The sequence below is a fragment of the Pelobates fuscus genome, chromosome 3 (assembly GCF_036172605.1).
Source record: "Pelobates fuscus isolate aPelFus1 chromosome 3, aPelFus1.pri, whole genome shotgun sequence".
NCBI classification, from domain to species: domain Eukaryota; kingdom Metazoa; phylum Chordata; class Amphibia; order Anura; family Pelobatidae; genus Pelobates; species Pelobates fuscus.
The window spans coordinates 143,868,337-143,881,114 of NC_086319.1; the positions used below are offsets into that span (position 1 = coordinate 143,868,337).

At 43.1% G+C, this 12,778-nt stretch overlaps 1 protein-coding gene across 2 annotated transcripts in view; it reads left to right on the forward strand.

The window, feature by feature from the left end:
* Positions 1–12,778, forward strand: part of GABRG2 (gamma-aminobutyric acid type A receptor subunit gamma2) — a 384,270-nt gene that overhangs the window by 76,374 nt on the left and 295,118 nt on the right. For both annotated transcript variants that reach the window (XM_063447499.1, XM_063447500.1), the window contains exon 3: positions 5,788–5,855. In XM_063447499.1, coding sequence (XP_063303569.1) covers positions 5,788–5,855 — 68 coding nt within the window. The remainder of the gene's footprint in view (positions 1–5,787; positions 5,856–12,778) is intronic.

Consider the following 12,778-nt stretch of genomic DNA (forward strand, 5'->3'; position numbering starts at 1 on the left):
GTCTACAGAGATCATGAAAGTGCTATAAAATGTAAATCTTGTCTTTACTACAGGGCCAAGACTACTTCAAGGTGACTTAGGCATTTGCCTGGGGTGTTAACCCAAAGTAGGCAATCTGCACTTTCAAGAGCGGGCAGGAAATTAAAAGCAATAGGGAGTGAAAACAGGGAGATCACTCATGCAGTCTCACACATACAATCCCACATACATATATAATTGCCTATATAAAGTCATTGAATGTTTGCAGCGATATGCACATGTAACTCTCATCACACATAGAAAAAATGGAAATGCAAGTAAGGTAAAGAAACAGAAATTGCTATATGAGAGGGTAAACTGAAGCAGCAGGGATACAGTGGGAAGGAGATTTGGAGACAAAAAAAAATTGAGAATAGAGATTAAGTATTGAGAGGTTAAAAAAGTGACTGGGAAGGAGACATTAGGTATTAGTTTTGCTTTAGTTTCAGTAACAGATTAACCTTTATTTGGAAATTTCTCAGAGGTTCCTATCTTATTGAAAATATTTGCAACATAAGTAGTTATTATTGGGTTTAGCGGGCTTATTTTTAATTATTATTTATAGCCTTTATTGTTTTTTCCTAATTTAATGCAATAAAGAGCATACGTTTTATGAATCATTTTATTCTTGGAACTGGAGAGGTAATGTTAGTAGCCACATTAGTAAACATCAGGCCTTGTGGTTACTAATATTGCCGCTCCACTTCCAATAAAAAAAAAATAAAATGATTCATATAATTTAATGCATATATTTATCTCCTCAAGCAAGTCATAGCACGACCAAGCCACAACAGCTCCTTGCTCACTTGATACTAACAGTTTCCCCCTAGGTAGAAATAATTCACAGGCTGTGGACTTTTTTAGCTTGTGGCACTGTTTTATTTATCTTGTAATGTGTGAAAAACTATAAAAATACTGTCGATAAAAATTAATAGATATATATTATTCTTATGAAAAAAAAACACTTTTTTATTTTAAAAACATGTAATTTATTGAGTTGCATGTTTTGTATGTTTTGTTGCTATGCATGTAACACACTCAAAACACATGGTACAGAATATATAAAGACTTAGGATGCACTTAGTGCTCTCCCTTGCCACCCTGTCCCTTAGTGCTCTCCCCTCCTGTCCCATAGTGTTCTCCCCTCCCCCTCTGTCCCTTAGTGCTCTCCACTGCCACCCTGTCCCTTAGTGCTCTCCCCTCCCTTCATGTCCCTTAGTGCTCTACCATCTCCTCTCCTCCCCTCCTTTCCCTTAGTGCTCTTCCCAGCCCCCCGTCACTTAGTGATATCCCCTCTCCTCCACTCCAGTTCATTAGTACTCTCCCTACCCGTCCCTTAGAGCTCCTCCTTCCTGTCCCTTAATACTTTCCCATCTCTTAGTTCCCTCCTCTACCCCTTAGTGAGCTCCCCTGTCCCCCTGTCGCCCTGTCACTTAGTGATCTCCTCTGCCCCACTGTCCCTTAGTGCTCTCCCCTCCCTTAGTGCTCTCCCCTACCCTCCATCCCTTAGTGCTCTCTCCTCCCCTCCCCTCCACCCCTAGAGCTCTCCCCTGCTCCCTAGTGGTCTCTCCTCTCCCCTCACTGTCCATTAGTGTCCCTCTACCCTCTCTGTCCATTAGAGGTCTACCCCCCCCCCCCCCCTTAGTGGTCTCTCCTTTCCTCCCCTTACTGGTTCTCTCCTCCACCCCCCTTAGTGGTCTTCTCCTCTCCCCCCCCCTTTGTGGTCCTCCCCCCTCCCACCCATTAGTGGTCTCTCCCTTCCCTGGTGTGTCTTCTTACCTCCCTGTGTAGCGTGGCCTGGTGGGAAGACCGCGATACAGGAGCTTCTGTTTAAGTCTTGGACCTTATTAGGGCTAGATTTAAAAACAGGTTAAGCATGAGAGAATATCTGCAATATGCATGTATAAAATTATATCCCTAGAAGATAAATTATACATAGCAGCTAATATAGTAACAGGTATTTTGTGATACTCCTGAACATCAGCAATCTTTACAATCCCTGCTTCCTTCAATCCCATAGAGATAAAACAAAATAGCTAAAGACTCCAGTGGTGGGGATTACCGCCTCACCCCAGAAGTCGTTATATGTTGATCCCAAGTAGGTGAGGTAGGCATGCATGATATTTTTTGGCAACCAAATATGTAACCTGACAAAGAAGCTTACTGGAGTATGCAGATTCCATAACTACCCAGTATGAATGTATGAATGTGTTAACATGAGGAGCTGTACTGCCTTGGAAAGAACTGCAGCTCAGTGATTATACATAGGGAACTTCAGTGTCCAATGAATGATGTGCAGAAACAAGACAGTGATTACTACTCTAGGCCTCTTGTGTCCTTAAATGAACCATGTAAACAATTTGGGCAATCATTTTTGGAGTATGGATCTGGCCCAGCCACAACAATGTAGTGTTTTTCCATGAATGTAGATCTGGTTAATGAGTGGATAATAATTTACTTTATATATACTTAATAACTTTTTAGGACTTTGACTCTGAGATATTTAATAAAGTCTACTGTCAAGTCATATGCTGAACCACTTTCGGGTTGCTTTTGGTCTGCATGAATCATCTGTGGGGTTTCCTAAGGGCAAGACTTTAGTTTCTATGGAAGTTTCCCAAATAAAGCTAAAATAACATGAATAGCTGACAAAGAAGTGAGCAGTCCTATGACCGCCAATAATATATTGTGACAAAGTGCCCTTCGCCACTTGTTCTTGGAGAGGCCTGCTTGCCAGCCTCTTACCTTCTGACTATGGCCCATGGGAGATATTGCCAGTTAAAAACACTATTTAGGCTTATTGGCTTTTACAAGACTGTTTCGGGCCCTTTAAATCCTTTTGGAAAGGAGCTGCACTTTTGAACTGGCACTTCAGATACAGACAAAGTGCCGAAGTAGTCGAAGTGGCCACCATTCGACAAACAGACACGTGGCGGTGGCCATTTTAATTTAGCTGAACGTGGTCAGCAGTGTTTTGCCGTCGAGTTCATGAAACTAAAATTGACGGCATGAACACCGCTGAAGTTTTACCTTCTTTGGAACTCTCACACTTCGAATTGAGTCAAATAGCGTACGACAATACCAACACCACAGTAACATTGCAGGGGCCGTTCGTGCATTCGAACGGTATTTGAACTGTAGTGAATGGACCGACCGCACAGCCAAAATCTATGGAACTGTTTTGGGTAGGAAAACCATGCTGCGGTCGGTCAAAAGAGACATCCAGCTAACTCCCGAACTGCATGAACGGATTTGCATGATTTGTGGATATGTTTGTTCCCTAAGTATTCTGGTTCAGAAAATGTAAATGTTATGTGAATGTGATGTATCATTTTAAAGTTATAGAAATTGTGTAAAAAGTGTATTTTTCGGTTGGAGATAATTGAGCTGATACAGTAATTAGTCCAATTATCTCCCAAGCAGGGAGGAGGAATTTACTGTAATGAATGAGAGTGGTTAACTGTGTGTCTGAATATGATTGGTTGTTATGATTGTGTTTTCAGTACCCAACAAGATCCACGTGGGTGGTAACCTTGTGGGGAAATGGGTATAAAAGAAGCAATAAAGCCTCAGTGCATTCTGTTCCTGTTTGACCCTCAACACGTAGTCTTGTCTCGTGATTGGAGGGGAACTGCTATAATCACACTGGGGATTGCTCTACTTTGTATACTCTCTTGAGCTCTAATCACTTAACTCTTATACGCTCTCCTGGAGGAGAGGTCTTTTCCACACGGTCCTGGAGGACAGAAGCTGATCCAGGGTGGAAGGAAGACGGCAAGACTCCAGTTAAGCTATGGCGGTTGTGGAGTCTGCAGTGGTTGTGGTATCCGGTGCGGTGCTTGTGGTCCTCGGCACAAGCTAGGAAGCGTCCATCTACGGAAGGTACTCGGTCGGAGTACAGGTGATCCATTACAGATATCATCTGTGAACAGATTAAATAAGTAATGTTCACTGTGGTGTTGGACTCCAGCGATATACAGGTGTTGCTTTAAAGGGGGCTGTACCAGAATGGAGAACTTCAATATTCCCCTTTTTGTTCTGCTTTCCATATGCCCTGTTTAACGAACCCCCTCGCTGTGTTGCCCCTTGTTTGCACCTTAATAATCACTGACCACCCCTGGCTGTTAACCATACATTGGTTATTAGTTCAAGTGCTTTCCCTGTGTGGCTGACGTTTGTATAACCGAACACACGTGTTCAAATAATTGGCCAACCACCAGAGGGATCGGAGTGATATTTTGGCAAAGTTTGCACTCAGATCCAAGCTATTCGGTGATATGACTTTCGTGGGGTTCTGAAGTTATTAAAATGTATTTTTGGATGATTTTAAATATTGTAGATTTTTTGTACCTGAGAGATAATTAAGTTACAGTTTTTTCTCATGCAAATATCTCTCAGGCACAGGGGATCTTGGGAAGAAAAGCCCTGTAATTATGACTAAGAAACCCCATGTTAGAGGCAATGTATAAAAGCCGTGTGTGGCAGGAATAAAGTTATACTCCCAGAACTGTGTGTCGTCCAGTTGCTGGGGAGGAGGGGGAATATCTTCTTGGTGTTTTCTTGTTCCTGATTTTACTCTTGGGTGATCTAGCGGAGAGGAAGTCCTTGTTAGGGGCAAATATGAAGAAGACATTCCTGGGTAGTGCCACTTGTGATTGGAAATAAGAGGGAAGGTGAATCCTACATAGTAAATTTGAGCTGAAGACTTTAAGTAGAGAGCCATAAGAGCGCAATTGCACTCGGGGAAGGGACCAACCTGACTCCAGAGTCCTAAATTGACTCCAGAGTCCTAAATTGTCAATTCAGACCATCAAAGGATTTATTGTCTGCATTTAAAGCCACTAATGAGGCTGAGTTTCCCTGGGTGGGCATCGAGTGAAAAATATTTAATAGTTTGCAAGTGTTGTCACAGCCCAGTCTAGTTCTTACAAACCCTGATTAATCTGGGTAAATAATATCTTGAATAATAGACGAAAGTATAAAGTTGCAAAAAGTTTAGCATACATTTTAGCTTCACGATTGAAATGGGACTGTAATTAGAACATAAATGTGCATCCTATTTTGCTCATTGCATGGTTTTTGCATTGATGCTTCTTTTACTAATTAATGCAACTACATATATGGCAAGAAGTTTAATTGATTATTTGCTTATTTTAAACGTTTGGTGTTAAATATATATGTAATAGAGAAATTGAATTTCTTTGCATAATGATAATAAATCCATGCTTAATTTTACAAAACTGATGATAAATTAACACAAAGTATAGCGGATAATATCCGAATATGTACACATGTACAGAATCAATTACTTTATTGAGATTAAAGCATACACTCACAATTATTTAATTTGTGTTAGCTAAAAGACTTATCAGTTAGGAGTTAATTACTGAAGAAGGAAAATGGTAAATTCCTGATGCTTGTTTGCACACATACACACAGAACACACAATGTCTATAATTCAAGAGTTAACATATGCACTAGTGTAGCAAATGTTTGTAAATAAAATCACAAATGCAATTGTATTTTTATGTTTAGTAAAGTTAGTCACTGGATGGTATAAAATGCCAGCATGTTATTAAATTATCAACTACAAAGTAATACAAATTACAATAACAGCTTTGCAAATCTGAGAAACTGAGAAACAAGTTTGTGATTTCAATTGTTCTAATTGTCTGAGAAAGAAAATATATATTTTTTCCTTTGTCTTTTACAAATTAACTTGTGGTCTGAAAAGTACTAACTTTTAACTATTATATTTATTTTTAACAGTGAAACCGACAGTAATTCACACAGGCATGCACGTAAATAGCATTGGTCCAGTAAATGCCATCAATATGGTAAGTTGTACATTTAATAGACAAATATAAATTATACTAATAATGCACGACTAATATGTTTGCTTTTTTCATCCTATTAATTTTTCTAAACTCATTTAATATTTAATATCATTCTGGGCAAGCCATTTTTACATACCTTGCTTATGACAGATTGTACGCCTATTTGAGCAAGGCCTTCTTCAACACTTACCTGTACACAACTCCTGCAATGCCTGCCAACTAAAAGGCAGGGCATGGTAGTCTGTGACACCAACACGGTGTCAGTTTTCCAGGGGACTCATGGTGACATGGTCCCTCTCCATCTGGGGCAGGGAGGAGTGGGACGTCTGGCAGTGTCCTGGACATCTCTGAGAGGTTTGGCTTAGGCCTGCACCCTGATTGCTGCATTTTTAGCTACCAAAGTCACGACCCCAATTAGAGCTCCTGCGGGCAGTGGAAGGAGGCCATGGAGACAGGGCATGTTGCCTGAATAGGCACTCTTTTTTTAAAGCACAGAATGACCTTAACAAGTTGACCAGTCATTCTGTGCACTTAGATAGTGTGTGCTAATCTGCAATTTGGTATTTATTTCATGCTATAAAAAACTATCTTTTGTGCCCTGACTGTGTTTCTAGGATTTGCCTATCTATCTATATGCATAGGACCAATATTACATCTTTGATTACGATCCTGGAACGGACTTTGAACTTTCTAATCATTCCCGTTATTCTGCATCTTACCCATATGACATATATATTGCCCCTGGTATCATGTGAATCTGTCAGGAAGTAGGACACAAGGGGGGGGGGCAGAAAATCCAAAAATCACGGTGCAGGCCTTAGCCCCACCTCTCAGAGATTCCCGAGACCCTATTAGATGTCCCACTTCTCTTTGGGAATTACACTTCTGTGGATAGAGTATGGACATCCCATGTATGATCTGGTCCAGCACATCCTGATGAGCATCATGGACCCCTCAACACCCTGCCTCCTTAGTCAGCAGACGGTGCAGGAGCTGGGAGCAGGTAAGTGTACACTTGACATCACCATCTTGTAACTGTATAGTATATTCTCATTTGCCCTTGTCCCCAATAACTGGTATAGTCATTCCACTAATTATTTTACTGTTATCATTCCTACAAGTAGGTTTGATGTACATCAAGCATGTCAAACACAAAGTCTAGCACCGGCCACATAAACAAGGTTTAAGTTTACGTGGGCCACAAAAAAAAATATTTTTTCATAGAAACATAGGTTTATTTTGAAAATTACAGAATAAAAAAAAAACAGCATCCCCCTCTACTAAATCCCAGTCCCCCCATATACTAAATCCTAGTCCTCCTCCTCTACTAAAACCCAGTCCCCCCATATACTAAATCCCAGCACCCCCCTCTAGCCAACAAGCAGACTCCACTCACATTGCCGCTGCCAGTATGCGACCCCGGAGTCCGGCCTCTGGTATACCCCAAATGGCGCCGTCCACACCCTGTGCCAAATCTGATCCTCCTGCTACTTCTTGAAACCCTGTGAAGGTGGTGCACATTGATGTCACGTCGGAATGTGACGTGGTATTGCGTGCCTCCATGCACCTCCAGGTACTCCACTGTCCAGTCACAGCCAATGCAACACTGACCAACACACACACACACTGCCAGACACACTCACTGCCAGACACACTCACTGCCAGACACACACACACACTCACTGCCAGACACACACAGACACTGCCAGACACACACACAGACACTGACAGACACTCACATTACATAGTAACATAGTTACATAGCTGAAAAGAGACTTGTGTCCATCAAGTTCAGCCTTCCTCACATATGTTGTTGCTGTTGATCCAAAAGAAGGCAAAAAACCTAGTCTGAAGCGCTTCCAATTTTGCCACAAACTGGGAAAAAATTCCTTCTTGACCCCAAAATAGCAGTCAGATGTCTCCTTGGATCCAGCAGCTGTTACCCCACTAATTAGAAATTATATCCCTGTATGTTATGTTTTTGTAAGTATTTATCCAATTGCAGTTTAAATATCTGTAGTGTCTCTGACAAAACCACCTCTTCAGGCAGAGAATTCCATATCCTTATTGCTCTTACTGTATAAAAACCTTTTCTTTGCCTTAGATGAAATCTCCTTTCTTCCAGCCTAAATGTGTGACCTGTGTATAGCCCTGTTTGTGAATAGATTTCCAGGTAAAGGTTTGTACTGGATAGTGAAAGAATTTACTTAGACCGTCTGACGAAGGTGCGTTACAGAAAGCACCGAAACACGCGCCGGGTTTCTCTTTCCTTTCACTTATCTTTTCACTAGGGCACTGTCACTATGTGTAGGTAACCAACAATCTAAGTATGGTTCTACACATTAGATCACTTTAATTTTCACTTTCTTTATTTTTCACCTCATCACACTGGACATGTTGCCTGGGAGCAGTTAAAGGGACACTATAGTCACCTGAACAACTTCAGCTTAATGAGGTTGTTCAGGTGAGTGCTACAGCTACCCGGAGCCTTTTTCTTGTAAGCACTGTATTTTCTGAGAAAATGCAGTGTTTACATTGGAAGCTTGGAACACCTCTTGTTGCAGTCAATCAGACGGCCACCAGAGGGACTTCCGAGTTCAGAGGCCCTAAAAAGGCCTCTCGTCCGATGCATTCTGGGTGAATGCATCAGACGGGCTATCAGCACACAAAGCACTGTGAACGCGCTTTGTGTGCTGATAGCCTGTCAGCACTGCTGTGGGCGTGGCTTCAGCTGACAGCTTCAGCTTCAGCTTCAGCTGACAGCTGAAGCCCGAACCCACAGGGACGCTTACTGTCCACAATAGTGGTTGAAGGGGGGGGGGGAGACCTACTCTCCCTCCCCCCCCGGCCCCCACCGCTGTGCGGCGGGTGGGGGCCCTAAAATTATCAATAAGGGGGGGACCTATTGTCCCCCCCCGGCCCCCACCCCTGAGTGGTGGGTGGGGGCCCTAAAATTATCGATAAGGGGGGGGACCTACTGTCCCCCCCCGGCCCCCACCCCTGTGCAGCGGGTGGGGGCCCTAAAATTATCAATAAGGGGGGGACCTATTGTCCCCCCCCAACCCCACCCCTGAGCGGTGGGTGGGGGCCCTAAAATTATCGATAAGGGGGGGTACCTACTGTCCCCCCCCGGCCCCCACCCCTGTGCGGCGGGTGGGGGCCCTAAAATTATCAATGAGGGGGGTACCTACTGTCCCCCCCCCCGGCCCCCACCCCTGTGCGGCGGGTGGGGGCCCTAAAATGATCAATAAGGGGGGGACCTATTGTCCCCCCCGGCCCCCACCCCTGAGCGGTGGGTGGGGGCCCTAAAATGATCAATAAGGGGGGGGGGACCTACTGTCCCCCCCGGCCCCCACCCCTGTGCGGCGGGTGGGGGCCCTAAAATTATCAATAAGGGGGGACCTACTGTCCCCCCCGGCCCCCACCCCTGAGCGGTGGGTGGGGGCCCTAAATACAAAGGGGGGGGGACCCTAGTTAACCCTCCCCCCCCCAAAAAAAAAAATTATCTCCCTACCTATCCCCCTCACCCTAAAAATAATGAGGGGGGGGACATTAACTAAAAACCTGTAAAAAAAAAAAAAAAAAAGAGATAAAAAAAACTTACCATTCGATGTTTTCTTTCTTCTAAAATCTTCTTTCTTCAGCCCAAAAAAGGGCAAATAAAAATCCATAATAACCGACGCAAAAACAAAAAAAAAACGAGCGCAAAAAAAAAATAATCCATCTTCACCCATGGAGGGCTCCGCGCAGACTGAGCTCCGCAGGTCGGGGGAAGGCTTATAAAGCCTTGCCCCGCCCTGCAATTAGGCTAAGAACACTCTGATTGGTGGGTTTAAGCCAATCAGAGTGCTCTTTGTCATTTTACAAGCGTGGGAAAGTTCTTTGGAATTTTCCCACGCTTGTAAAATGACACAGAGCACTGTGATTGGCTTAAACCCACCAATCAGAGTGTCCTTAGCCTAATTGCAGGGCGGGGCAAGGCTTTATAAGTAGGTCCCCCCCCTTATTGATAATTTTAGGGCCCCCACCCGCCGCTCAGGGGTGGGGGCCGGGGGGGGCAGTAGGCCCCCCCCTCATTGATAATTTTAGGGCCCCCACCCGCCGCACAGGGGTGGGGGCCGGGGGGGGACAGTAGGTCCCCCCCTTATTGATAATTTTAGAAAGCGAGCTGAGCTGTCAGTCAGACAGCTCAGCTCGCGAACGCGCATTCCGCGCACATGCGCGGTAAAGCGCTCAGGTTCTTCATAGGGCGGCATTCAATGCCGCTCTATGAAGAACGCGATTGGTGCAGCGCGAAGCCGTCCCATTGGGCCCCGCGATTTCGTCATTTTGACGAAAAAGGGGGCGCGGCCTAGCGGGGAGCTCGGCGCTGGAACGGAGGTAAGTTTTTAATATAAAAACACCGAAAAATTTTTTTTAATGAATGAAAGTTCATATAAAAGCAAGAAGGAAGGCTGGGGGACCTGTCTTTCTTGCTTTTATATGGTGACTATAGAGTCCCTTTAACTATATTCTCTTAGACTTAGTACTACAGTCCTGCAAGCTGTTCCAATTTCTCCCCGTTTTTTTTCACATAATATGGGTCAGATATACTGAGAGTCTTAGATAGTACAAGCAGGTCTCATTACAGTTATCTAGCCCTTATATGTGTACTGTTGATTATTTGCAAGACTACTGTTTAATCCTGTTGGCTCTATTTAGACATATCCACAGACGCTAGCTGTGGCCTATAGAGCGTTACAACTAAGTCTGCTCCCAGCCTAAAGACCAGTGTTTCTAGTCAATATGTTACTTAGCAACTTGGAGCTAAGCTTATCTGCTGTCTGTAGCTATCAGAATTGACCTTCCATGATTAAAGTCTAATATCTGTAGCTCTCTTAAGACAAATCTATGAAGTACCCCATTGACCAAGATAGTTTGAGGTGAGCCATTGTGGCGAGATTTTTTACCCAATTCGGGTATTTGACCACTTATTTTGTTATTTTTGCTAAAGACTCTTTACGGTCCTATCATTAATTAATTTGGTAATCCCATCTTTCCTACTCCAGTACTTACTATAGGCCTCCGGATTTGGTATCCAGACGGTCTAAGTAATTTCTTTCACTATTCTCTATTTAGGGGTTAAGCCCCAGGACACTTATGGAGTGTCCAAACTAGGTGAATCTCTGCCAGTGTTGAGGAGTTCCATCAGTTGGACCCACCAACAAGGGCAGGGATACATTTCGTTATTCAAAGGTTTGTACTGGCCCCGAATATATTTGTATAAAGTTATCATATCCCCTCTCATACATTCTTGCACACACATACTTTTCTTTATTGCTCCCTACCTTTTGGAGCCGATGTGGGGCATCTCTTTGGGGCCCTTCTATCTACTCCTCACTTCTCCCTCACGCGGTATAGTGATGCTGGGTATGGCGTCATATTCCGGTGCCCAGCTTCACTACAGACGGCGCGTGCAAGGGAGCAGTGAGGAGTAGGAACACTGAGCTCCCTCGCTGGCCCTCCTCCCCGGTGGGTAAGTTTTAGCAGAGTAGGCACCTGCAATGTGGGGAAAGCAGGTGCCTACTCTGCTATAACACTAAGCATGTACTTGCGACTCGCCAGGCCACAAAGCTGTCTATTGATCTTATTGCCCTACTATGTCAATAGTGTGGTGCCTTACAAACTTTTTTTGTTTCCCTTCGAGACATGGTGTCCTCTGTTACTATATTGGAAACTAACACTAATTCATATGTGTAACTATGTTATTTTTTGTATATGTTATCTTTTATTTTTTTTATTTGCTGACTTAGCTGTATATATCTATAATTTAAAGGCTCCATTTAATTCTTCCTTATGCAAAACAAGAAATTGGATAAGGACCAGCGCTCATTTATCACTTATCTAATTTGTCAATTTATATAGATATTAAAAAACCAGCTGCTATGCATTCATGCGATACCTTCTAAAATCACAAACAAAATTATACAGTAAAAAGAATGAAGCGCTTATGTATTATGGAGATTGTATAATTATTCACCTTTGGGAAATTGAGGGGTATTCCCTTGAATGCCAGAAAAAATGTGTTGATATCTATAAAAGATAATCAGACATAGTATAGACTGTGTATGATTTTACAGAGATTAATATACTAACATTTAAACTCACAAACAGAGAGCTATAGACCCAGCTCTGGTGTGTATCACTTCTGGGTCCGTTTAGGCGACCCACCCCTATTATCAGAACAAAATATCTTGTCCTGCAGGGGGGAATGAAAGCACAAACAATTGCGCAATATTGCTGATGCTGTTCTTAATATATAAATATATGTACCTTGCCCAATACACTTTAAAATTCTCCATTCATGTAATGCGAGTCATTTTGTACTCCACAAAGAGACCGACCGCTGGCCCTAATTCCCTGGAACTATTTTGGGCATGAAGCCATGCTTGCAGCCGGTCAAAAATAAACTTCCATGAAACTTTTGAACCCCTGCTCTGATCTGGGTAATTTTGGGATATGTTGTTCACCCAGATCAGAGCTATCATGTAACATTTTTGGGGGTATGTTATGTGTTACAAACTGCTATTTGTAACTGTTATTTTATTTGACAAATTGCCCTGCTTCCCTGTGTTATGGAGAAGCCTAATTGCCAGCCTTCTGCCCCATTACTATGGACCTAGTGTGTATGGCGATTTGACTGTATTTGTGGGATCTGAGTGCTGTTTGGATATATTGAGCGCTCAGATCCAAGCTATATGGGGATGGGTTACATGTATATATGTTATGTGACAAATGTAACATTATGTATTTTATTGTATTTTAGTGTTTTACTGTAATCATGTGGTTAATGGAGTCTGCCTCTATCCCTGGATATAATTGGATTATTTTCCTCATTGTCTCCAGGATAGAGGGCTCTGTAAAACCGGTTTGGGCCAGATAGC